The sequence below is a fragment of the Rhipicephalus microplus genome, chromosome X, assembly GCF_043290135.1.
Source record: "Rhipicephalus microplus isolate Deutch F79 chromosome X, USDA_Rmic, whole genome shotgun sequence".
NCBI classification, from domain to species: Eukaryota; Metazoa; Arthropoda; class Arachnida; order Ixodida; family Ixodidae; genus Rhipicephalus; species Rhipicephalus microplus.
The window spans coordinates 1,144,521-1,171,559 of NC_134710.1; the positions used below are offsets into that span (position 1 = coordinate 1,144,521).

At 45.1% G+C, this 27,039-nt stretch overlaps 1 protein-coding gene across 2 annotated transcripts in view; it reads right to left on the reverse strand.

Moving 5' to 3' along the window:
• Unc-115a (actin binding LIM protein Uncoordinated 115a) overlaps positions 1 to 27,039 on the reverse strand; it is a 424,168-nt gene that overhangs the window by 137,781 nt on the left and 259,348 nt on the right. For both annotated transcript variants that reach the window (XM_037426516.2, XM_037426515.2), the window contains 6 exons: positions 21,612 to 21,662; positions 21,515 to 21,529; positions 21,272 to 21,439; positions 12,847 to 12,989; positions 5,543 to 5,684; positions 5,219 to 5,332 (listed from right to left, as the gene is read on the reverse strand). In XM_037426516.2, the coding sequence (XP_037282413.1) occupies positions 5,219 to 5,332; positions 5,543 to 5,684; positions 12,847 to 12,989; positions 21,272 to 21,439; positions 21,515 to 21,529; positions 21,612 to 21,662 (633 nt within the window). The remainder of the gene's footprint in view (positions 1 to 5,218; positions 5,333 to 5,542; positions 5,685 to 12,846; positions 12,990 to 21,271; positions 21,440 to 21,514; positions 21,530 to 21,611; positions 21,663 to 27,039) is intronic.

Sequence of the window (27,039 nt, forward strand, 5' to 3'; positions counted from 1 at the left end):
TGGTTACTTGCTTGTTCCTTCATATATGACTCCGACCCACCACGTGAGATTGGCCATGAAACTGGAACTTAATGCATAAAAGCATAACAGCATAAGTACAAGCTAGACATATAAGTGACATGGAAAGAACGAGCAGCGAGGCATCACTGGTTCGAATCTCCGGTCGAGTACATTGGATTTTTTTCTTTGTGCTTTTTGTACATACAGTCAATTTCTCTTAAACGGAACTCGAAGGGGATCCAGAAAACTGTTTCATTTATCAGAAGTTCATTTAAGCAAAGTAAACTGATTTAATGAACCAAAACCTTTATTCAAATTGCACAAACTTCACGTTACTCATGTGGATGAGTTGGAGAAAAAAAGCAGTGAAGGGTGGTTTGTTGGGCAAGCTTGAGTTGTTTCTTCACAAGGTACGCGCCCATGCCTGACAAACTAGCCAGAAATTCTGGACAAGCCTCATGCTTAAAATAGCAATGCAAAAGTTCAACAGGCTCTTTAGCTGATCTGTCTGGGGGCACCGCTGCACTGGCAATATATTGTCATAACATTCATCACTGGAAGATTGATCCTCATCCTGCCCTTCGGCAATCATTTCCTCGGCAGTATCCTTACAACAGGTATGAACATTTTCATCAATTGATTCGTAGCCCTGCAGCATGAAAGGGGCAGAGGGCACGACCTGACTGGCCTCAATGTCGGCATCAGCAGGGCATTCTTCATCAGGTACTGCTTCTTGCACTTGAAAGCCAGCGTGTTAAAGGCATCTGTGTATTTGAAGGTGTTGAACGCCTTTGAACAACATGAGTGCCTTGATTTTCCTATGGCCAACAGCTTCAATGTCTCATCTTCTGCCATGTTTGCACCCACCAGTACAGACATGTGATCTTTACTGTGTTTTTCTCTACTACAGGATTCGCTTTGGAAGGCGAGTCTTCGATGGAAGCGCCTTATAAAAAAAAAACCCATCTCGTCGACGATGAAAACGTGTCATGGCTCAAAAAGCTCATCAAAATTTCCTTATGTGAAACCTGTTGCCAGTCAGTGCAAATGTCCCTGTTGACTGTAGCACTCTCACCCGAGATTGCTTTCAATACTAGGCCATGGCGTTTTTTGAAGTGGCTGAGCCATCTGTCGTTTAGGGCGAAGTTCTGAACACCCATTTGCATGACGATTTCTCGAGCTTTCTGCTCGAGAATTGGTCCGCTTATGGGCGGATTGGAACTCCATGCACGCTTGAACCACAGAAAAAGAACTTTTGCTAGTTCTTCATAAGGCGTCGCCCGCATCAGCCTCTGTTTAGAGGTAAAGGTCCCGCTTACAGCACCTTCAATCTTTTCTCTGTCATTCCACATTCACAACAGCGTCGATTTAGGGATGTATTTTTTCACCACCTCCACCTTGAGCAGGTTGCTTCCATCGAGCTCCTGAAGAAGTTGGAGCTTCTTTTCATGCAAGAGTGCATGGTGCGGCCACTTCCTCCCCATCGGGACACCGTGATCCACCGCACCTAGCCACACAAATAGGCCTAACACACAACGGACTCGCCAACTCGGCTCCTGCAGCCAGCACAAGCGAGAATAGCTACTGGATTGGCTTGTCTCGAGGTGTTGCCATGGTTGTGATACCACCTTTTTTTTTTAGCGTTTGTGCCATTTAACCAATAACCAATAATTTAACCACCGCAGGTGACTAATAAGCAGCGTTTCGATTAACCGATGAATTTTACTGCACTAGACAATCCGAAGTTGTTCAGCAACTGCGTGTTGTGCATGTACGTGTCAGGAGCAAACAGAGTAAACTCCGCTTGGTTGGCGTCCAGTCTATGCCGCGGGGCACGAGGTCGACTCATGCTTGCCTCAGCGCCGAATCGGACTGGAATCGGTAAAACTTGCACCTGTTTTCTCCCATTTCACTGGTGCTTGCCAATTCACAGGGCAAAATATTGGCACCATGACAACAAATTCGAAATAAAACGATTCCTTTTCCCCCCTAATAAGCATATATACAGTCGAATCTCGATAATTTGATCTGGAAGGGGCCCGAAAATTTGTTCGAAATAATGAAAGCTAAATAAACGGAGGGCTCTCCATGCAGTGGCACATGTGCATTGTGCTAAAACACGAGGGGGAAGTTTCAAAAGAGTTACATTTATTCCCAAATCACAGGACATCCGTTATTAATTGAAGTATACGCAGTGGTACGCATCTGCACACGTTTGCCTTGCAGCTAAAATATCAATTTCGCACGCAGCTAGCAAAGCATTTCTACTTCGTCTTCAGTTCTCCTGGCAAGAGAAGTTACGCGCAGAAATGTCCAGCGCCGACACTTTCTAAAGACGACAACGACTACGTAGCGGAGCTTTCCGCTCTCCACTACGCAGCCGCAGCATGGCCAGCACATGACGAGAAAGGAGGAGCGTCTCCACGCAGAGAGAAGCAGATCGGCATTTGAGAGAAAACCAACACTCCACGGCAGCTTTTTTTTTTTGCTTTGCTCTCTTCGCTGGCGTCGTTGAAAGGAGAAGGGTTACGTGGCAGGGACGGGAAAGGGTGACACCGGCGCGTGAGAGAACCTCCCCTTCCTTCAAGGCGCAGAGCCGTGCTCCCACAAGGGGCAAGGGCTGCAGAAGATACTGCCTTTTTCCTTTCCTTCAACCACACATTCATTTAACCCAGCGACAGCTTTTTTTTTTTTCCTCTCTCTTTTGCACGTGGCGTTGGAAGCAGAAGGGTCTTTACGTGGCAGACATGGAAAAGGGAGAAGCGTGATACGGGTGCGTCGCATATCCGCATTTGAGAGAGAGCAAACATTCCACCGCAGCCTTTTCTTTCCTTTTCATTTCCTTCGCGGGCAGCGTTGAGGTGTCACAAGTGCCGCAGTGGGATTGGGCGGGGTGCTGAGAGCATTTTTCGAGCGCGGTATGTTCGAATTAACTGTCATAAGTGCTTGGGTGTTCGAATTACCGGGCGTTTTTGCCCATTGGAATACACATAGCTTTTATGGGACCTCATCGTGCGTTCGAATTAATCGGAAGTTCGAATTAAGCGTGTTCGAATAAATGAGATTCGACTGTATTGTATTCACGTGTGCGTACACTATTCCAGACTCTGCGAGCTCACTTCACAGGTATGCTGGATGACAGTGACCGCACGACAGCACTGTGCGAGCAGACACTCGAGAGGGCGACATGCAAGCTGCAACTTTTTGTGTTTTGATGCTTGACGTCATTTAAACCTTGCCAAACTGCTGCGTGAAGTCATCAGGATTAGTACTGTAGCCCGATGTCACGTTAGTGTCGTTGTTGGTAGGTGCACTGCGAGAAATTCGACTTTAATATTGAAATAAAATGCCTTATCAGCATTTGCTGAGCATCACATTTGCTCAGAGCTGTCTCAGTACACAGGAGATTTTTATGGCAAAGTAAAATTGCCTCCGAAAAAAGTGTAAGTACCCCTTTATTAAAGATTTTGAGACACCTAATTACAGTGTAGACCACTTGTAACGTAACTGCTTATAGTGTAGAACTGCTTACAATGCAGCCTTTTCCAATCCCGTTTACCTTCCTATAAAATTTCATGTATACGCATACCACTTATTGTGCAGTCCCCTAAGATGATAGACCGGTTATAATGCGGTTGTCAGGAATTGTTTGTGACAAACGCGATAGCGAGTAGCGCTGGGTGAGCCGCTGGGAAGCAAACGACCAGGTCGTTACGGAGGAGGAGGGGACGCGGTGTGAACGAACGAAGGGTGAAAAGCAGGAAAAGAAAATGAAAAAGAAAAGACTGTGGGCACTGCGCAGGCTTGGCAAGTAAGGGAAGAGGACGGTTGCCTCGGTGACCGATAAGCCTTTGCACCTGTGCCGATGCAGCTACGGCGTACTATATCGCTAGCGTGGCTTCGGCCGCACGCCGCTCAACGTGGAAAGTGCGATCCCATCCTATCAACTATATGTGTTTATCAGTTTCCTGTCGGGAAAAACGTCGTCGTTAACGAACTCGCAACAAATGTCGTGTTTGCTTCCTCGTCCGTATATTTATTTTTATTTACATAATACTGCAGGCCCAGTGAAGGGCCCAAGCAGGAGGGACGTATTTACAAAGCTCGTAATAAGGACAACAGAAGATCAAGAACATGAAAAGCGCGAAGAATAAGGACATAACTCAAACAATGAACAAGAAAGACATTTAACACTTTAACAATACAGGTCAAGATACAATATGTTCAATTGGGTCTATGCTATTTATGAATAATGCTGGTAATTGATTACATTCGGTTACAGTGTGCGGGAAAAAGGAGAATTTGAAAATGTTAGTTCTAGCATTGAAGGGCGTTAGAGAGTCGGCATATTGAAAACCTTTTATGGTTTTATGACACGAGCTTTCACTTTTGCTGCCAATGCGCTGTCGTACGTAAGCGTGGCGAGTTGTCGACCGTCGTTGCTCGTCTCCCGGCCATGAACGCGAACTTCGTATCATGCATGCGGTTCTTGGTTCACTGCTAGTGCGATCTTTTTGACGCTGAATCCCTATTTTTTGGACAAGCTTTCCGCAACATCATACCAAACAGAAAACTAAGCCTAATCGGCATTGGTAGCACTTTGATCGGTAGCCGTCGCGTGAATAAGTTGCGGTTTGGTACTGAAACAACGACTCTTTTAGTGGTGGCCGCACTTGACGGGAAGGGATACGTATAGTTAAATGAAAACGAGGGCGACATGCGTAGCGCTCAAATCGTGGTTCACGATTCAAATGCGATGTCTTAAATCGGGTGCGCACGTGAAATCGAATGGGTGGCGTCTTTCAATGCGTCAAATTCTGGACGTAATTCAACATAGTTTCTGTGTAATGCGCATGATCGAGGTGGTCTGGTAGTCGGGTCGGCTAATTTCCACGATGGTGCTTTCATTCGTTAGACACCCCCCCCCCCCTTTCGGGCTCATTTCATTGGCAATGCGTGTCTTTGGACGTTAAATTTTTTTAACATTCAGAAATTTAAATGTTAGCAAGCACGCATCACATATTTAAATTCTCGGACACGCGAAGCTCTATGCTCAACACGTTTTGCGCATGTGCGGCCCTTAAAAAAACGAAAAGGGTTGTTTTGGTTATAGTGCGGGATCGATTATAGTGCGGATATTCACGACTCCCGTGACTTACGTTATAAGCGGTCTATACTGTATAAAAATACAAGAAAGAAACATGCAGCCTAAACTGACCATTGTAGGTAGGGGTGGTGCCCACCGAGCGCCCCATGGATGACCGGTAGCTGGATCCCCGGTCGAACTCATCCTCCTCCCACGGCCGAGGTCTGTCAATGTCCCGTGATGGAGCTGTCAGAGACGAGCCGAGTGAGACGGTGCTAATACAGATGGGCGTTAGCAGGGGGCTGGTGCAAAAGAGGCACTTGTTCTTCTCAAGCCACACAAGCACTTGCCCACATCCAAGCTACTCCTGTGCTCCCCCAAGCATAATGCAACACGTGTTTGCATCCCCCAAGAGCAAATTCTGGCAAAGCTCTGCAGCATGCAGAAACAACTCACATGCATTGACCGGGTTGTCATAGCGCAGCCGGTAAGTGGGCTCCTTATTGGCTGATGGCGTTCGGGAAGCATTGCGTGGGTCCACATGGGTCATTTTCCAGGCCCTGTATTTCTCCCGCTCCTTCACCGTTTTGAGAAACACCTGCAAAGCAAGTTGCCATGCTCACTGTCCACATCTCGCAATCTTCACGGTGTGTTGCCCATGATAAAATGAAGGCTTCCAATACTATTCATGGGTACATATTTTGCTGCAAGGATGGGACAGCACAGATGACCCATTTACTTGAAGGTGGGAAGTTTTTTTCCCCAGATTTTCGCTACCTAATGTCCACCCTCGTGTTACAATGGACTAACAAAATTTTATTTTTCTTCTCCCTGGACGCAATGAAAGATCACCCCCTCGTGTCACAGTCATTGTTGCTTCACAATAAAGTATCTCAGGAGCGCTTGCCAAGGACTGGATTTGAGGGAGAGGCGCGGGTGGCAAAACAAACACACTTTATCACACCAAACGGACAAAACGAATATCCAGAATTCACGTTACAGAACTCAATAACAATAACACGCAATATCTCAAAAACCAATAACTCAATAACCTTCAATAACAATCCGCATATATAGGCAAACCCAAACTGGCTGTAGCTCAGTTCAAACCCAAACTGGCTGTAGCTCAGTTCCGATCCATTGCTATAGTTCTAGCTGATAGCCCTAAGCCAATATGGCATCAACAATAGAACGTCTTTACAGCTCATCGCGTTGTGACTCGTTACCCCTTGCAGTGTCAATGGTTCGTCGAGACCTTCGTCGTTGACGGGCTGCTCTACTTCATCAGGGTCGCCGTAGGTAGCTCCCGCTGTGTGAACCGCTCTTCATCGCCGATGTGTTGGTCTTTGTCTCACTCTTCGGCCTCTCTAGGCCCCGCTCGTCAGATGATTATGATGATGATGTTTGATGTTTTGTTGTGCAAGGGCCATTTCACGGCCAAAGAGCGCCAGTTCATCTTACTAAAAATATGGACAATGATTGTGATAAGCGGCTGTATAAGGGCCATAAAATTCCTCGCGGTAAGGCGGGTAGAACATACAAGTAATAAAATCATGACCATGCCGTGAAAGGTGTGTGTGGTGTGAATAGATGACAAAAGTTGGTGATAATAAAAGACGATGGTGGATATGTATGGCATTAGCACAAGTGCCTCACTCGTTCATACCCTTGCGTCCAAAGGCCGTGAGGCAAGTGCTTTCTTTTGTAGCCACTGCAGCAAAAACCTCTCTGGAGAGGTCGTGCTACGGAATGTCCGGGTATATGATATGAAAACTATGAATTTCTTTTAAAAACGCTAACAATGATTTATGACTAAAAAGCGGTTCCCTACCGCCGAACATTGCAGGGTGTAAAGGTATATGTTGTCGGTAGGGTAATGGAAAATGTTGTTTTCTTAGAGTTTCTAAGTGTTTGCACTGGATTAACACGTGAAGGACTGTTAATGCTTCACCACATCTGTCACACAATGGTGGATCGTCACCAGACAAAAGATAAGTGTGCGTCGTGTATGTGTGTCCTATCCTGAGTCTCGTTAGTATTACCTCTGTATGACGTGATTTCGATACGGGCAGCCAATGACCAAGGTGTGGCTTAATAATGTGTAGTTTGTTTTGTGTGTGTGTATACCACTTGCTCTGCCAGTATACCCTGAGGTTTCGTTTGAGAGACGGCTTAAGATCAAGGGCCGGGATTGATATGGGTGTAGGGGTAGTGCTTTTGTGGACGGATGCAGCGAGCTAATCCACCCTCACGTTGCCTTGAATTTCACGGTGCCCTGGCACCCAGCACACTACAACATGTTGTTTGAGTGTGTAGAGTGTGCACAAAGTAGGGTAAAGTGAGACAAGGACTGGGTTTTTGTGTTCTTTAACAGTGTGCAGAGCCGTTACCACACTGAGGGAGTCCGTATAAACTACTGCTTTTTGTATTTGTAATTGCTTGATGTGTTCAGCCGCCACAAGTATCGCATAAGCTTCCGCTGTGAAGATACTTGTGCCTGGATGTAGAGGGCCAGCATCCGAAAAGGATGGGCCGACAGCAGCGTAGGACACAGAAGAGTTAGACTTGGAGGCATCTGTAAAGAACTCAGGACGTGTGTATATGTGTTGAAGTTCCAGGAAGTATGTTCGGATATGGGCAATAGACGCATGTTTTGTAACTTCTAGAAAAGACACATCCCAGTCTATAGTCTGCCATTGCCACGGTGGCGGGTATGCTACAGGAGCCATTAAACTGTGTTCAAGTGAGACTCCGGTTTCCTCAGCTAGACTCTTCAGGCGAACTGAGAAGGGCTACCTCATCAAAGGCCTGTTTTGAAACAGACTTGAGCTCGACAAATCATTAATAGTAGAGTATGAGGGGTGCTTCTTGTCTGCTTTCACCTTAAGAAAATAAACAAAGGACATGTAAGTTCTCTGCAGATGAAGCGACCATTCATTTGACTCAACATAAAGACTTTCTACTGGGCTGGTGCGAAAAGCACCCGTAGAAAGGCGGATACCCAAATGGTGCACGGGGTCTAGCATCTTCAAAGCACTTTGAGTCGCAGACTGATAAACAACGGCCCCATAATCTAAGCGGGTGCTAATGAGGCTTCTATATAGGTTCCTGAGACATTGCCTGTCACTACTCCACGTAGTACGTGACAATTTTTTTAAAACATTCATGGCTTTTAAGCATTTTGTTTTTAGATACTTGATGTGCGGTACGAAGGTCAACTTGTTGTCCAAGATTAATCCTAAGAATTTATGCTCCGTATTAACAGACAGACGTTGAGCGTTCAGTTCAATGTCGGGTTCTGAGTGCATGCCTCTCTTTCGGGAGAACAAGACACACGTGCTTTTTTTGTGGGTTCAGTCGGAATCCGTTTTCCTCTGCTCATTTGGAGACCTTGTTTAAACCTAACTGAACCTGCCGCTCACACATTGCCAGATTGCAAGATCTAAAGCCAAGCTGGACGTCATCGACATATGTACAATAAAACATATTGCGAGGAATGGACAAGCGCAAGGAATTCATTTTGATGAGAAAAAGTGTGCAGCTAAGTACACCACTTTGTGGCACGCCTGTTTCCTGGACAAATAATTGGGAAAGAACCGTGCCCACTCAGACACGGAATGTCCGGTTTGACAGGTAACTTTCGATTATGTGAAACATTCTTCCGCGCACGCCAAGGTGGGACAGGTCTCTTAAAATTCCAAAACGCCATGTTGTATCATAAGCCTTTTCGATATAGAGGAATACAGAGAGAAATATTCGTATCTGTGCCTCGATATGAACAAGGTGGTCTGTGGTGGATCTACTTTCCCAAAACCCGCACTGAATTGGGTCGAGCAAATTGTTTGTTTCAAGGAAATGTACAAGTCGGCAGTTTATCATTTTTTCGAAGACTTTGCACAAGCACCTTGTAAGTGCAACAGGCCTATAACTCGAAGGTAAAGAAGGTTCCTTGCCCTCTTTCAAAATGGGAATAATAATAGCCTCTTTTCAGGAGGTAGGGATAGTGCCAGAAAACCAGATAGCATTGTACAAACAAAAAAAGGTTTTTCATGTTTCGATTGGTAGGTTTTTTAACATTTCATACACCACACGGTCAGAACCTGGGGCAGAAGTACTGCAGGAGTTTAGAGACGTTCGCAGCTCACCTAGACTGAAAGCTTGGTTATATGCCTCTTATCTAGTGCATTTGTGTTCGAGTTTCTGCTTTTCTATTCTTGTTCTGTATTTTTGGAAAGTGTCAGTATAGTGGGATGAGCTGGACACCTGTTCGAAGTGTGCACCGAGGAAGTTTGCCTGATCTTCCAAGGTATCACCCTGAGTGTTTACGAGTGGAAGTGTGTGTACTTATTTTACTGCTATCCTACCGACCATGTTCCAGACTTTAGCCTCCTGTGTGCATGAATTGATCCCTGACAAAAACTTCTGCTAGCTTTCTCTTCTGGCCTGCCGACGTGTTCTCCTGCCTTGAGACTTTATTTTCTTGAAGGTGTCAAGATTTTCGGCTGTCGGTGAGTTCCGAAGCAGCCTCCAAGCTCTGTTTTGCTGTTTGCGCGCGTTTCGGCATTCAGAGTTCCACCATGGCACACGCCGTTTTCCAGGGTGTCCATTTGTTTGTGGGATGCATTTTGTTGCAGCATCAATCAAAAACGCTGTGAAGTAGTTGACAGCAACATCAATGTTCAAAGTACATATGTCATTCCAACCTAGACGAGCGATGGTATAAAACTGTTCCCAGTCGGCTCTATTTATGAGCCACTTGAGAAGACGTGGTGGACACTCAGTTACTGTAGTTGTGCTCAAAACTACGGGGAAGTGGTCACTTCCGTACAGATTACTGACAACTTTCCACTGGAGTAGAGGCACAAGAGATGAAGATACTATGCTTAGGTCTATGGAGGAGTAGGTGTTATTAGCGAGATTATAATAGGTTGGTTCTTTTCGATTTAGGAGACACGCGCTCGACGAGAGAAGAAACTGTTTGATCAGTCGACCTCGCGCGTCATACCGAGAGTCACCCCATAGCCTGCTATGCGCATTAAAGTCTCCAAGGAGAACATAGGGCTCCAGAAGTTCATCAATTAAAGAGTGTAAATCACGTTTTTGCAGCTGATAGCTAGGAGGAATGTAGATAGTGCAGATTGTGATCAGTTTATCAAAAAGAACCACTCGAACAGCCACTGCCTCAAGGGATGTTTGGAGTTGTGTGTGCATGCAATTCCTTGATTCACTATGATGGCAACACCTCCGGATGATGTCTTGGCATCAACACGATCCTTTCGGAAGATAACGTATTTACGAAGAAAATTTGTGTGTTTTGAATTAAGGTGTGTTTCTTGTACACACAGCACTTTTGGTGAGTGTTCGTGTAAGAGTTCTTGGATGTCGTCAAGGTTTCTGAGAAGGCCCCTGACGTTCCATTGTATAATTTGAGTGTCCATGGTGAATGTAAAATAGTGCTGTGTGTACGAAAAGCAAGTTTAGACAGGGTGTTTGAGTTCACTTAACAGGGCCGTCACCAGGCCCTCTTATCTGCTTTTTTGTTTTCTTGGCACGCTCCAAGGAGCCACGCCACTCTTTCGGCACCAAGGGTACCGACGTATCCATTGCCTCCTCGGACGCACTAGATGCCCGCACGTGCGGGCTGTTAGTTCAAATTTCGGGCCTCACCTGGTGAAGTGAGGCCTTGAAACCCGAGGACTCTGGAGTCTGCGGTCTCTGTTTGGGAGTAGGCGGTGTAGCCTGGGCTACAGCCGCCTTGGGGGCAGGTGCCACAACCACCGGCTCGGTATGTGCGGGCCGAAGGAGTGGCGAGGGCTGGTGCAGCGGTGCCCCCTGACGCGCCGCATGAGCGTATGTAGGTCCATAGAATGGAGCGACTCTTCGCCGTGCTTCCTTAAATGTAATGTTCTCCTTCACCTTCAACGTAATTATTTATTTTTCTTTTTTCCAGTATGTGCAGGAGCGTGAATATGCGGCATGATTTCCTTCTCAGTTTACACAGTGTGGCGGTTGTTTGCAGTTCTCAGACACGTGGCCTAGGACTCTACATTGTGCACAAGTCTGGCGACCACGACAGGTTTTAGAGCCATGGCCATACCTCTGGCATTGGAAGCAACGACGAGGATTTGGTATGTACGGCCTGATAGATGTCTTCGTGTACCCTGTTTGAATAGATTCCGGTAGTTTACTGGATGCAAAAGTGAGTATTAAGTGTTTTGTCGGTGTTTCCTTATTATCTCTTCTGATGATGATTCTCTGTACATTAGTGACATTTTGGCTCTTCCACCCCTCCAAAAGTTCAGTCTCAGTCAAGTCAAGTAAGTCCATGTCAGATACCACTCCGTGAGTTGTGTTCATTGATCTATGTGGTGTTATGGTTATTGGTATGCCATTGAAATCTGAAAGGCGGTCTAGCTTTTCAAATTGTTCTTTGTCACGGATTTCGAGGAGAAGATCTCCGCTAGCCATTTTGGTTACCTTGTATCCTGTGCCAAGAGTTTCTGTAAGACATCTAGAAACTAGGAAAAGAGAGACGGTCCTGGCTTGCTTTTCAGGTTTTTCAAAGTGGATAACATGATAGTGAGGATATGTTTCTTTGGGCTGGTTGAAAAAATTTATATCATCGGTGCGTACCCGCTTTAAGCCGGTACGATCAGACAGTAGGGGGAATGCTCTATGCATGCCTGTCTTATTTTTGTTCAGCAGCGTTGGCGGCCACCCACCACGGAGCCCAACGAGGGGACGCTACAAGTTTGCGGATGCTGAAACCTGCAGACGCCAGCCGTACAACGCCACCATAACCCAATGCGCCTAGACCAAGGTAGGCTATTTGCACAAGGTTAACCCTAGCCGCCAGGAAGTTGGGAAGTAAACCGAAGAGAGTAGAAGACAAGACAGATAAATAGTAAGAGATAAAGATGAAGATGTAGGGAGAGAGAGATAGGAAAAGGCGACTGCCGATTTCCCCTGGGTGGGTCAGCCCAGGGGTGCCGTCTACGTGAAGCCGGGGCAAAAGGGGTGTGTTGCCTCTGCCGGGGGGCCTTAACGGTCCAATCACCCTGCGTCGGCTCAACCCCCAGGATCGCCTTTTCCCCGGACACGGCAAAGCCACGTACGGCTAGGCGTGGGAGGGAGTAGAAACTCCCCCGTTAGCTCGGGTCCGTGGTGTTGCTACACACCAAACGCCTACTTGCACAGGCGCCCCTGCGGGAGCCCGCTCGTCAGGAACTCTTCCACTGACGCGTCCGCTCCGCTGACTGGTGTGGGCTACTCCCGTTCTCACGCGATGTGGGGAATCTGCAAATCCACCGGCAACTGCTGGGCAAGGTTGTGGTAAATCAGGGCAGCCTCACTCGGGACCTCCGAGGTCGATGGCCACTTCCTGGTTTTTTGCGCGGGCATCGTTTAGAAGCAGGCAGTCATGCTGCTCCCGTCGCCGTAGCGATGCTTGTTTTCCACATCTTCACAGCTTGTCGTCCCGACACACAGTGCCAGCTCATCCTCTGGGATTTTCCTTCTCGCCTCAGGTCACGTGCCATGAGCCGTGTGCATACGGGCGACCCTTTGCCCCTCGTGCAAATTGCCGCGCTTCGGCGTTCGGCACGCGCTTTGCGTCTTTCCTTTACTCATCACAATACGGCTAAAGCCTTACATGCCTCATCAAATAAAAAAAATTCTTGTCGTCATTAGAGCGGCCCTTCAAGAAATCAAAAAATGAAAAGCCACTGTATATTTTTCCATAAAACTATGACAAAGAATACCTTGCCGATGCCTGTGGCAATCTTGGAGAGCTCCTCTTCTTCCTTCTTCAATTGGGGATCCTCCTCAAAGGTCTCTTCATTCGTCTCCTCCTCTTCATCGACCTCGTATTCCTTGGAGCTGCCACTCCAGCGCCGCCGCCGCTCTGAAAAAGCCACCACACAGGTGCACATGCTTTTTTTAGGCAAACACACCTTGGCATTTGTAAGACTGAATAAAAAATTTTCTTAATGACCTGTAGCAGATTCACAGTATACATAGTAAGAGGGGTAAAGCACCTCAGCATTTATACAAATGGCATCGATCTTTCCAGCCGCATCATTGGCAACCGTGTTAGTTTCAGAATAAGATGCATCGTTTGCATTGTGTCTGCTATCTCATTGAAAGATTATATGGTAATCAGTAAGATTCCCAGACAAAAAACATACCAAACTAGCCCGTACTATTACACTGCTTCAGTTCCTAGACATGCAGGTACAGTTTGCACAAGGCAGTGGTTATACATGACACGGTCCGGTTACTCTACGGTATATTACTACTAATAGCAGCACTGAATTTGTGATGCAAAAACTAAGTGACAAACTAAAACATAAAATCTACTGATTTCTACCATATTCTTCTACCAAATTTTTATGCGTTCGTGGCAACACTGCCACAGAGCTCAAGTGGGGGCCGAGTTATATCCAACCAGTAGTCGGACCTGACCTCATTGACAAAGTTACACCTGAAGCACAGGGATGAACTACTGCAGCGAATTGTGAATCCTGCAAAATGTTGAGTATATTTGTGATATACGGTATTTACCCAATTCCAACGTACACCTTTTTTCTGGAAAAACAGACCTCAAAATCGCATGCTTGTTAGATTCAAGTACAAACGCTTAAACTGCACCATATCCATATTTCTGTTTTTGGGACATCTGTGTCAAATTGGTGTTGATATCAGGGTCGCATTGAAATTGGGTAAATAGCAGCGCAAGTTTGCTTGAGCACAAGTTTGCTTCATGAATACAGTCCCATGCTTGCCTACCAGTACATAAAGTGTTCCTCTGACTCTGGGTGCTCCCCCGACACATCTGGCCAATGCCTCCTGTAAAAATACTATGCCTGGGACGTCGCTAGCTTTGTTATTAAAGGAACGCCGTCGTATTTCGAGCGGGCGCTGTGTAATGACGCTAGCGACTGTACCGCCGGTGAGAGTGGCGATGTTGGCAACATTGTGTCGAAGAAGCGGTGCAGCTCACTGCTTTTTGAGGGCAGTTTGTTGGACATTCGTGAAGTGCATGGGAGGCTCAACAACCGTCAGTCAATTCTTTGCAGAAAATTTCGTGACAGTGACTTCCTTTTAAGTAGCTTTGTGTCCTGTCGGTTACTCCTTACTGCACACTAAAGCCTTATGTGTTGGCGCTCGGTCATCTCTCGAAATTGGCTTTATTCTCTGGTCATGCAAACTGTTATTTGAAGGTACCTACAACTCTTTTTCTGAAGCTCAATGAGCATTTGGGCATGCATCAAAAATGAATATCTAGGCGAGATGAACACACGGCTCAATAACCGATCACTTTTTTTGTGAACAAGTGAAATCAAGGCAAGAAAAGCTCTCTAAAAACAGCCATTGGAACTTTTTCCTCATGCGTTTCTTTCTGTCATTCTCTTTTTATTTGCACCACACTGCTTTGAATTCATTTATGATGTGGTGTCGCTAGCATGTTTCAGATGCATTTCGTTGCGCCTTAGTTTGATCAACTCCTCGATTAGTTTCAACAATGCAGGCATTCTTTCCACTACTGCGTGGCAGTGCATCGTCTGCTCGAGTTACCATTGGCACTGCTGAAGGTTGCAAGGAGTCGCCGCGCGAGGCTCTAACGAATGTATAGAGTGGAAAGGAGGAAAATGGAAAGAATAGGGCAGTACTTTTGTGGCTCACATCGCAAGCATAGTTTTTTCCAGGAGGCATCAGTCTAACTGATCTGCATCACACATTAGCCCAAAGACATCCCAATTATATAGGTCACTAAAATTGCTTTCATCGATCAATTTTAACAGGCCAGCAAGTCCTATTATTATTAAGGTGATTACTTTCATCAGTAATTAATGATAGCTTTTGTAGTTTGAGAAAGCTTGAATGTTTCTGGTCTTAGTGAGTTATCTTCAGCTTTAACTGCTGCTTCAGAAATCTGTATAGTTACTGTTTTGTTTATTTGCGTTATGTCATTATTGTCTTCTCACTCTAAGGCATTGTATATTTTCTCAAGTGCAAATCCTAAATTTCTGTTTTAACCATACTTACATCTGAGTTGTTCTTTAGCGGCTAGCCTTTGTTTTTTTTCAGGTTCAGATCCTTCACTAACCTATGGTAACCCACCTCTCTATCTTGCCTACCACTTCCATGTCCAGTATTCTGCCTGCATCACCACATAGCATCAAATCGCTAGCATTCTTTGTTTCTAAATTATTACACTTCTGTGTCACTTCCTATGATTTCAGAAGAAGCTGTTCATTATGAGGAGTCAATTTCTTCCAGTGAATTCTTATTACCCTACATGACAATGCTTCTTTTCCTGCTTGCCTTCACATTCCAGTCTCCCATCAGTACTACTATGGCATATGGGCTTTGTACCTATTGTGATGCTCCTTCAACATCCTCATACAACTGTTATACTACATCATTGCGACTTGATGTTGGAACGTCAACATTTGCTTATCTCCAGTTTAGCATATTTTTTAGTATACAAGTTCTTTTAATGATTTAGAATTCTTTTTAATTGTGCTTGTACATTTGAAACCCTATATATTTCTTTTCAGGGAGCTCTCCTTAAAGATCAGAGCCATATAAGTTTCCCAAGTCTTTCTGCAGGCCAATGGTGTTCTCACCTGCTAATGCCTCGTGTCTAGCTTCACTCGTGTTCTCTTAAAAAAGCACTGACATCAAATCTACCCAAGTCGAAATTTTTTTTCGTTAATGAGTAGCTATCGATTCCCTAAAAGGAATGCGTGACGAATAACGCAACTGAGGGACGAATAACTATCTTTTTTGTTGATTTATCTCACTGGTATCTAGCACAATTTAATACGGCCGGCAACCCGCCATTTTAGCGCTGGAAGCGCTACAAGTGGCCTTTAGACTGCTTAACAGCTCACCACTTCTCCACAAACATTTCGTCCGCTAGGCGTACACATTCAGTCATGTCTTGTCACCTGCATTTCCATCGTCGCCGTACAAAATGTCGAATAGGGTCGAATATGACATTGACTGATTGGTGTGGGATTTAACGTCCCAAAACCACCATATGATTATGAGAGACACGGGAGCGGAGGGCTCCGGAAATGGTCGAATACGACAGTCTGGAGCTTGGACTCTCCACAATTCCGGACGTCGTGAATACTTTTTGCTTCGTTCTGCCTTTTGCAGAACAACGATTTCAAAATGGAGGGTGGTCAAAGCAGCAATGAGGAGGTGCCAAAGAATGCATGCTTTGGCCACGCTCATTTGTGAGTCCATATTAGGTATATTGGCGTGTGGCGTGCACAGCATTCAGGTATAAGTAAAAGGGTCAATGAAAAAACGGTATAGGGGAAGCACACCAGCAAAGAAATAAAATATGTTCCCTGCTGCCAACTTCTTCTTTGCACCTCCAGATGGCCCTACCTATAAAGCCTCTAGCAATGGTGGCGGCAGAACCCCGGTATTATGCGAACGCAAAGAAGCCTACGGATGAAATAAAATCTACTATTAACGATACCTGCATGTTACATGTTAGCTTTGATATCTGCTATACGCTAGTCCACTTCGATAGTTTGTGGTCATGTTGGCGTTAAACATACCCAAAATTTAAGGCACCCTCAATGCGCTTTTTCGGCGCCACGAACCAGACGAATGCAACTCACAACGGTTCTGCGACGTTTGACTGACGAGCACACGTTGAATCATGCTCTTTTCTTTCGCTGATCTTTTATGGGAGGTTTACATCTTGGCAATTTCACGAAATTATTCAAAGCGGTGCAATAAAGATGAGACATGACGAATGAGTGCGTTTCCTGGCTTTGGCACCAGGATAAAAACACCTGGCTCATAGACCTCATCGTTACTAGTGCATTGTCACTCAGGATGGTATGTGTGGAATGTATCATGCCGAACAGGTAGCAGTAGTGTCGATGTCAAAGGGCCACTCCATTTTCCATTAAGCTCTCATGCGCCGCTCGCAGTGGAAATAAATTAACTTCCACGCAACAGGCACTATTCAAATTTGGCCCAGATGACCTACGCACACCAAGTAATGGAATGAAGGGCACATCTCAATTTCGAAATTCGATGTAACTGCTCCTTTAAAACATAAAAGAAATGTATAGTTGTTTCCTAGAAATGCCAAACAAATGTACAGAAATTCTATCACAGTGTCATTCAGCAACATTTTAGAAAAACTTAAAGGGGCCCAGCAACACTTTTTGAGCACGGTCAGAAAATGCAGCCGATCGGTAGTAGAGGCTCCCGACAACAAGCGAGCCAAATATTATAGCGCAGCACGTGGCCTGGAATTCACAATAAATTATCAAAGTCAGCTAAAAATAGCTTTCTCTTCTCTCAACAAATTACGGAATTAAGCCCAGTAAGCCCATCTATCAGCCATTGGCTGTTTTGAACATGGCGCGCTCAGTTGTTACAGAGGTCACAGCAAAAGGCAGTCATTTGTCCACGCGTGCGCGCGCGACGCACAGAAAAAGTCGCATATTCGAAGAAAAAAAAAATACTCAAGGTCACGAGGCGCGAGTGACGTTTTTGTTTGCCTCTCCCATCTCTCCCTGCTCAGCTTCCAGAGCTGACAACCCAAACGCTCGAAAAAAGATAAGGGCGAGAGGGCTCAGAGTGCACAGTCTCTAACTTGTGGAACAACTTATTTTTTTTTTCATTTCTCTCTCTTTAATGCTTTCTACTCGTACCCGTCTGCTCGAAGAGCAGGAACAAAGGAGCCAATGTCCTCCTCTTTTTGCCTTTTCTTTTATTTTTGTTGCTGTTTTTTCGATTTTTGAGCAGCCAGCCACAGCTCACGCCTTTTACTGTTGCCCTCGTAGGTGGGTATTGCCTCGAGAGTGCTTTGTTGCTTCCGTTGTCGCGCCGCCTACGTACCACCGCATGTGCAGCATTTCTCTTTTGCATGCATGGTGTCCAAAGCCACAGCAAATTTCTTGAATTGTCGATTTCTCGTGTAGCTATGGCCAGCATCAAGAAACGCAAGAACCTTGACTTTGCAACAAAGTTGAAGACTATTCAGCGTGTTGAGGCGGGCAAAACATGTTCGACCGTCGTGGCCAACTTTGGGATACCACGGAGCACTCCAAGTACTTTGTTCAAAAACAAGGCACATATCAAGGCAAAGGCGGGGGAGGAGCGAACGTCAGGAGCCTGTCATGTGCACACTCCTGCCCATGGGAATGGAGAAAAGGCACTCTATACCTGGTTTTTAGAAGTGCGCGCGAAGAACATTCCGGTGAATGGCCCGATGTTAATGGCCAGGCCAAATGGTTTACCGGTGCACTCGGTGAAGATAACTTCCCCGACAACACCAGGTGGCTTCAGCGATTTAAGCAGTGGTGCAACATTGTTGGAAAAACCATTTCTAGCAAAAGCGAAGCTATCAGCAGCCAGGACATCCAGCAGCGGATGACGAAGAAGTGGTTGGAAATCTCAGCGAAGTTTTCTCCCACGGAGATCTTTAACGCCGATGGGACCACTCTCTTTTGGCAAATGTTGACGAGCAAGACTCTTGACGTCCCTGGTAGCACGTGTCACGGGGGCAAAATGAGTAAAGTTCGCGTGAGCGTTCTGCTGGCAGCCAATATGGATGGGTCTCGGAAGCTCTAGCCCTTTGTGATCGGAAAAGAAAGGGCACCGCGCTGTTTCAAAAAGTGTAAGCAGCTCCCCGTCTGATACGGCTCAAACAAAAAGGCGTGGACGACGCATCAGCTGTTCACGGAACAGCTGCAAGCATGGGACATCGAGCTAGGCAAGTCAGGGCATTGCACTTGCCTTGTTGTGGACAACTGCTCGGCCCACCACACTCCCTGCAATATCGAGCTGAAGTTTCTGCTGGCCAACATGACGGCAAAGCTGTAACCGCCTGACCAAGGCATCATCAAGTTCTTCAAGGTGGGCTACAGGAGGCAACTCCTTGATAAGCTGCTGATCAACCTCCGCATGGGCACTGGGCTGAAAGTTGACCTACTTGGTGCCATACAAATGATGATGGGTGCCTGGTGAGACGTGAAGACGGACACAGTGGTGAACTGTTTCCGCAAGGTAGGCTCTGAGACGGCAGAGCTTGTGGAAAACTGTGTCGAATTTTTAATATGCATGCTCCAAAACAAAGTATTTACGAAACGTTGCAGTTATAGTAATCTCGTATCTCTTTTTCTGTTGCTTGTGTTAAAACATTTTAACTTCAGCTAATTAATTAAACAAAGAAGACCCAGTAAGAGCTTTTCGAACTTGTAGTTTCGGTTTCCACGCTACCGCTGCCGACTCGGAACGACACCCACGCCGCCACCGGTAGAAACGGCCTCAGCGCACACCTTTAAACGTACCATATCATAATGTTGGCGATAAAGTTATCACATATAGAGAAATGCGTGAGCATTCTGATGATGGTCAGTATGGACATCAGCATTATTTTTACAGCCATTAGAATCAGTATTCATTATTTTGAAGTGTTGATATTGATAGATATGTGGGGTTTAATGTCCCAAAACCACCATATGATTACGAAAGACGCTGTAGTGGAGAGCTCCGGAAATTTCGACCACCTGGGGTTCTTTAACGTGCACCCATATCTGAGCACATGGGCATTTTGAAAAGTTGTGAAGATATAACGAGCATAATATTTGATACGTTATTCTGAAACATTCAGAATTCTGAAATTTGTAGCGATTGATATGTGGGGTTTAAGCCCCAAAACCACAATATAATTATGAGAGATGCTGTAGTGGAGGGCTCCGGAAATTTTGACTAGCTGGAATTCTGAAATTCGTAGTAGTGAAATATTTTGACATTAAACCAATGGACATTTGGAGTGGGATTTTCAAAAAAGTCATTAATGTGAAAAAATCTTCAATCTGAGGTTTGCTATAACGAGATTTGACTTTATGCTCGAGTAATCAACACACTTTTTTCCCCAAAAAATCGAAGTAATGTTGTGGGTACATTTATTTTGTGGAGAACATTTTATAATAAATTTTTGGGATGAGCAAGAAATGCGGTAATCAAGACAGTTAGGTAGCTTTGCCATTTGAAATTGACATAAGAGTACCCAGTTTTTTTTGGTGCTCTTCACTCATCTTCGGTAGTTGATGTCATTTTCTGCACGATGTTCCTGTGCTGCCCGCTCATGCCATATTAGCATTTCGCGGCTTTTTTTTTTTTTTTGCAATCATTTAACCGCAACAGTGGTATCTGCGGTGATCTCGAGGGGCGCTCTGAGACGCGCACTACGATGCACTTTGCCAACTTCACCGCAACCTCGCACGACGACCCCGAGGTTGACAATGCAGCAAGTAACCAACATTGCAGCAAGCTACCACTGAAGCATCGATAAGAAACCATTGATAACAAGATTAACGACAAAATAAAGCCGCCACCTCACAGTCCACATGAGAAGCAACTATAGAAAATGTTCCTTGAAGTACAACGGGATAACCAGCATAAAAAGCGAATTGCAACCGAAGCAGGAATCAGGGCTGCCAACATGTTGTGAAAATCATCCCTGTCTTTTCTGGGCGGCAAACAATATTTTCTGGTTCCAGAAACCTGTGACGAGATGGCAACGAGTGGCCTAAACAGCAAATCTTGTCGTCACTCGAAGATGGCGTGCATACGTTTAGGCCTTAAAGTTTCAAATTTGCCATAAGCGACCATTGGTAGGTGCAGGCAGTTTCGTGACCTTCGCTCGCTGTGTGCTTGTCATCTGCGATGTCTCTACACTCACACCATCCATGAACCCTGCTGTGGAACATGGTAATTAAAAAATACAAAAGCGTGCCGTGCACACATAGAAATAAAAACATAATGGCGTGCGGCAGCAGCCAGGGGGTGGGGGTGGGGCCGAAAGTGAGCAGAGGTGGCTGAGGTGCATCGGCCTAATAAAAAACGGGAAAAGTCCAACGGGTAAGAAGGCGCCAAAAGTCGGTTCGCAGGACTGCAGTGGTTAAATATTGGGTGTGCGTTTATTACGTGGCAGAAAAAAAAAAGCTCTAAACATTAATAACTGAAGTTGGGGATGCATTTATTATGCAAGTGTGTTAATTACGCACGTATGCACAGTAAGCACATAGGCAAAAATCAGAAATTCGCAATACGTGCCATCAAGCAGAAGATCATGCATACTGGAGGCAATGGATTTGTAAAAAAAAATGTTGCGCAGGATCTTCCCCATCCTACCTGGATCAGTATAAGGGAACGGTGGTGCTGGGAAATCATCCCTTTCAATCTTGGGGATTTCAGTGGGCTTGGGTGGTCGGGCACCAGGAAAGTGGGCCAATTCAATGGGCTCCTCATTGTTCATGTGAGGAGACTTCGGCCGAGGCACACTGGACTGGATCGTGTCCACTGGAAAGCCATCAGAGCCACATGGAGACATGCTAGAAGAACCACGCACCAATGAACCAGGTTACGGGTACATACCGAGAACTTGCATTCCTGAAAAAAAAAAAGAATAAAAAGAAACATGCCTCAACAGATATGTCAAATGCATAAAATTGTCCCTTCGTTCAATGCTCACCTTGCTTTGTGTGAGGCTTAATGGGCAGCTTTTTTCGACTTCCCAAGCCATCTGAAAGATGCAACACGTCATTACATCAATTCAACTAGAAGTATGCATGGCATGTTGAACAGTATAGGTCCCAAAAAAGATGAAAAAAAAAAAGGGGCAACATCGCAGGGTCAGAATAGAGCTGTCACACTCAAAACAGCGGACACTGTAGACGCCGTCAAACAACACAAACATGCGTCATTCATTAGATGTTTTACAATGGTAAGCTGTAGCGCAAATGCAGCGACACTGACGTGCAACTTGTCTCGAAGGAGCCTGCAAAAAATGAGAGCCAGAAAATTGTCTCCACAGGCTTCCCGTGAGAGAAGTCCGTTGATGCACATTGCCAAACCCCAAAGAACCTGGTTGCTGCTCCATGTGTACCGGCATAACTTTTCTTCCACAAGGCAGCGCTGCTGAGGTCACCGCACTAACCTCACAACCCACAAGTGCAGTGCGCCCTCTCGTGTGTTGGCTGTTTACTACAACTAACTTGCGGAACACACATGTTCCATGAGATAAAGAGACTTTGCAAAGGTGATAGCACCCCTCCCCCACCCCCTCAGCTTGTACTTTCTAAATAGCATTTACATCCTACATAATGAAAGAAGGGCAATGAAACTGGAGACTTTTGGTAGAACCACCCTGATGAAACATCAGAAGCATTATTAGTAGTAATTACACTATAAAGAAAAACGGACTAAAGTGGAGGAAAAAAAATTCTTCACTGGTGGAGACTGAACCCACAACCTTCATATTACACGCCCAACGCACCAGCAACAGAGCTATAGCAGCAGTTCTTCCCCTGTTCTTTTTCTTGTGCATTTTCGTAATTGTATACCTGGTAGGGTTAACAAGTGCCATTCGAAGCCTTGGCAGCAAATGTGCTATGTCTTTTCTACAATACTTTGTAATGCCTGGTGTTCCATATTCTCACCAGTGCGATTCCGAATCAGGGTTCACAGCCACTGACAAGAAAGAAGTTCAGTGGTTTTGAAAGTCTTGGAAGACCCAAACAAAGAATAGTATTCTGTGAGATGGCAGAAAACAGAACACCACAATTTACAGCATGGAAGCACCTCTTCAAGTGCGTGCGCATACTGCACAACTAGCTCGCACCCAATGTAAAGGCACTCCCACCTACTAAGGCTTCCGCAGGTGCCCCTTTGGCAACGGGATAACAGATAGGCCCAGTAGGAAGAGCCATCTAGTGCTACTTGTAGGGATTCAGTGGCTAGTTAATAAGTACACTGTGTGGGTTATCTTTTTTTACGTGCACTTTATATTATCACTTCAGCAGATCATTGACCTAATACTGTGGCCATTTGTAAGATTCAGCTGGTGGTCTCACCACTGTGCAAAACATGCTAATGTATGCACATGTGTTTATTACACTATGATGGTTACGAAGTCCATTTGTTCCATAAGCAAGTGAGAGACCCAGACAACTGACAGTTCACTGAAAAAAAGAGCTGTAAATAGTAAAATTTAGGGCGAGAAGCAAATTTGAATATTGATGTTTGAGTGCAACTAGAATATTTTTCACATATTTCTGAAATATTTTTCGAATCCTTCAAAGTGAAAAGTATGAGAGGATTCCTAACATAGTCTCATGAGATAGCAACATAAAAGGGCTTCTTTTGGCTAGGTTGCTGAGGGGTTGTTGTTCACAGTTGTCCTATCAAGAAATAGACGAAACTTAAATGTATTTATGAACATGATTTGCTACGACGAAGCTGTTGTTCCCGATAGTCCTCAATACTTTATACTGGCGACGAAACTTCAGGCCCAAGTTTGGTATAGGGAAAAAACTTTCTGCCAGGGGCACCACTGCGGACAAGGGGGGCTTTTATTGCAGCCGCATAAACGGCATGTTTTCGGTACGACGATTCTGTTGCGGAGACTTGCTCTGGTAGCTTCAAGCACATCCTTCAGTGGAATTTCATACTCTGGTTTCCCATCGCTTTCAGGCAGCGTACTTGCGCGTAGCAGCCATGAATCTCTGTTTGGTTGCGGCAGTTTCACTCGTGGTGAAATTGGCATACAGCGTGACGCGGAACTTTTGGCACCTAATGTAACGCACTCATCTTCACGAATAATGTCCTCTTATTGAAATAGCTTTCGCATATATGAAACGGGTGCATTCTAAACAAGAATGCACCCATGTCTTGACGTGGTATCGCTCGCTTCCATTGCTCTTTTCTTTCGGGGTCACCGGGAAATGTGAATAACACTTTTTTGACAGTTACTCTGTGGCCGGAATGACAGAATGGCGGTACAAGGTATGTCCTCTACATCGTTTGTCAAGCTGTCACTATTTGTTGCATTCAAGAGGTACAAGCACACACAGCTCTGCACACTTGTGATAAAACACGACACCAGCTGAATAGAGCAAGCACACCACACAGCCATGTCTTCATACCATTTGTCAAGCTCCAGCTAAGTATTTGGCACATTTAAAATAATAACAGGCATGTAGAGTACTCACAATAAAACATGACGCCAACAGAGAGCACAAAAAACACTATGTCGTCGCCTTTCTGGTCCCACCAAACGCCCCCTTAGCACCAGTGGCGCCGTGCCGCAATCAAAGTTAGCAGCACGAAAGGCTCCTCCATAGAGTGATGGAGAAGTTTTGTGACCAGTAAAAAGTATTGAAGGACTATGGGGGGGGAGGGGGGTGTTGTCAACATTATCTACATGTAAGGCAAAGATGCTAATTCCCCAGTCTCTCCTCTTCTATGAATTTCTGTGGAAGCCCAAGTGTTGTGATGATCAAGGGCATGCTCCCTTCAAGTTCGGAGTTCCAAATCTGTCTCAGATGAAAATACATATATAGGAACTCTAAAGATGTAGAAAAGCGAGAAGAAAGAAGAAAAGACAAAGAGCACCAAAAGATGGTGCTTATTCAATCTCTTTTTCATTCTTTTCGCTTTTAAGCTTGCGCCACTTCCTTCAAGTAATGATGCACCAACTGGCCCAACATAGCGTATTGTTAAGCTTCATATTTCAAAACATATGCAATTTTGAATGCTAAAAATCTTCGGCATTCGATTGTTCAAAATTTTCTGCACCAATTTCAAGCCCAAAACAATCCTTTGCTGTCCGAGTCCCGATCGCTGCTGCATCTGTCACTTTTATGTTGGAACAGTGTTTTTTTGAGTTGATACATTTGCAACTGTACCAAAACCTAAAAAGCAGCTTTGCCGTAATACAAGAATGTGGTGGGGTGAAGCACAGTGAAAATATGAAGAAGCCATTGCTAATCGAATGTTCACTTTACTTGTCTTTAGGAAGTTTGAATAGTAAAATTCCAATGCGAATTCAATAAAATAGCAAATACTATTTGAAACATATTGAAAAATTTGATTATTTGCACATCCCTAGAAAACAAATAAATTGTTTTTTTTTTCCCCGCAGCAGGTCTTTTTTTTTTGCAAGTTCAATTGCACTGCACCATTTTCGACAGATTTCGGTATCCTTCTCTTTGTCTATATAAACCTATTTACCTCACAATCTAGATGAACTCCACACACAAGAAAAGAGGAATTTTCAAACAGTGGATTCATGGTGAAGTTCCCAAAGCCTTCCCTTCATATTGTCATCTATTTCTGTGAGCTCCAGATTACGTATTTGCCATTTTCCTTAACTGATTCACTCGACAATGAAGGTGATGTAGCCCGTAGCTTCTGCCCACTCTTACATATTAATAATTGTTGGAGTTTAACGTCCCAAAACCACCAATGATTGTGAGAAACGTCGTAGTGGAGAGATTCGGAAATTTAGACTGCCTGGGGTTCTTTACCATGCACCTAAGCACACGAGACTCAAGCAAGGCTAGAGTACACAGATGCTAGTCATTCAAAAATGCAGGCATAATGGGGGTTCAAAGGCCCCTTCCTTTTGGAAAATTTTTAAAACTTCTCATAGGGATGTATGCATTCAAACCCACTTCTGAGTAGACAAGCGACGACCATATAAGATACATTCTTTTTCTTTAATTGATGGCACACATAATACAGGGTTCGTACAGGTTTCCAAAGTGAAAATTCAAGGATATTCAAGGACTTTCCAGGACCTGTTGCAAGTCTTTCAAGGACTCAAAGCGGCATGCTAAGTTGGAATTTTTCACTCTAAAATTTTCAAAATTGACGAATATTATTGCACTTACAATAAATATATGAATATCACAATTATAAAAAAAAAAAGAGCGTAGTCTTAATGACTCCTTGCAACCTCTCCTACATTTTCCATAGGCAGAGGGCACGATGCCATGTCGGAAAGTTATGCGCTGATCGGCTTCAACGCGCATGCGTAGTCGGGCCTTAAAGGGGTCGTGGCACAATATTTGTGGCTTGGGCGCGCTTTGCTGCAATCTTTAATTATAGCTCCAGTAAGCACGATATGCGCACGAAGATTCATTTAGTCTCTCTATATAATTTGTCGCCTTTTTGATACAGACAATTTTCAGTTCCTGTTTGTGGGGATCAAGTTGGGCAGGTACATAGCAGCGTAGCTGACTTAGTCACAGATCACAAAGCTTTGCACGCGTCATGCGAAGTATTGTCAGCTCTCGCACGCATGTGCTACACAAGCACCTACAAAACAAACTCGCCGCTACCTGCAGCAGTCGCGATGCTTTGCTGGAGTGTACGGAGCGGAAGTCAGGAGGTCACTCACCTGACTACAGATCTGATGTGACGTCACTAGAAGTATCGTTGCCCTTCCTATAAAGCTTCGTCAGTCTTGGACGTGCTCGCAATGGCCCTCGATTAGATTGATTGATTTGTGGGGTTTAACGTCCCAAAACCACCATTTGATTATGAGAGACGCCGTAGCGGAGGGCTCCGGAAATTTTGACCACCTGGGGTTCTTTAACGTGCACCCAAATCTGAGTACACGGGCCTACAACATTTCCGCCTCCATCGGAAATGCAGCCGCCGCAGCCGGGAATCGAACCCGCGACATGCGGGTCAGCAGCCAAGTACCTTAGCCACTAGACCACCGCAGCGGGGCCTCGATTAGAAGAATGAGCATTTAGGTACACTTGGGAAGTGACTTAAACTATATTCTTAAAGGAACACTGAAGTCAAATAAGAACTTACGTCAGAATGAAAGCTCAAATGACAACATCTAAAACTACAATATTCATAACAAGAGTGCCCTACTTAACGAGAAATTAAGGTAAATGCACAGGTACACAAGCGCCGCAGTAGGACATTTTCAAAATGATACCGATGACATCAGACGAACCGCCTACAATTAATCGCTAGTAATTGATCTAACTGCACTAAATAAAAAACCTTCCATGCAAGAACCGCCAGGCTTGCATGGAATGGCTTGAGTGGTTCGAAAATTCCATTCTCGCGTGGTTACACGGGACAGGTGGTTACATCTA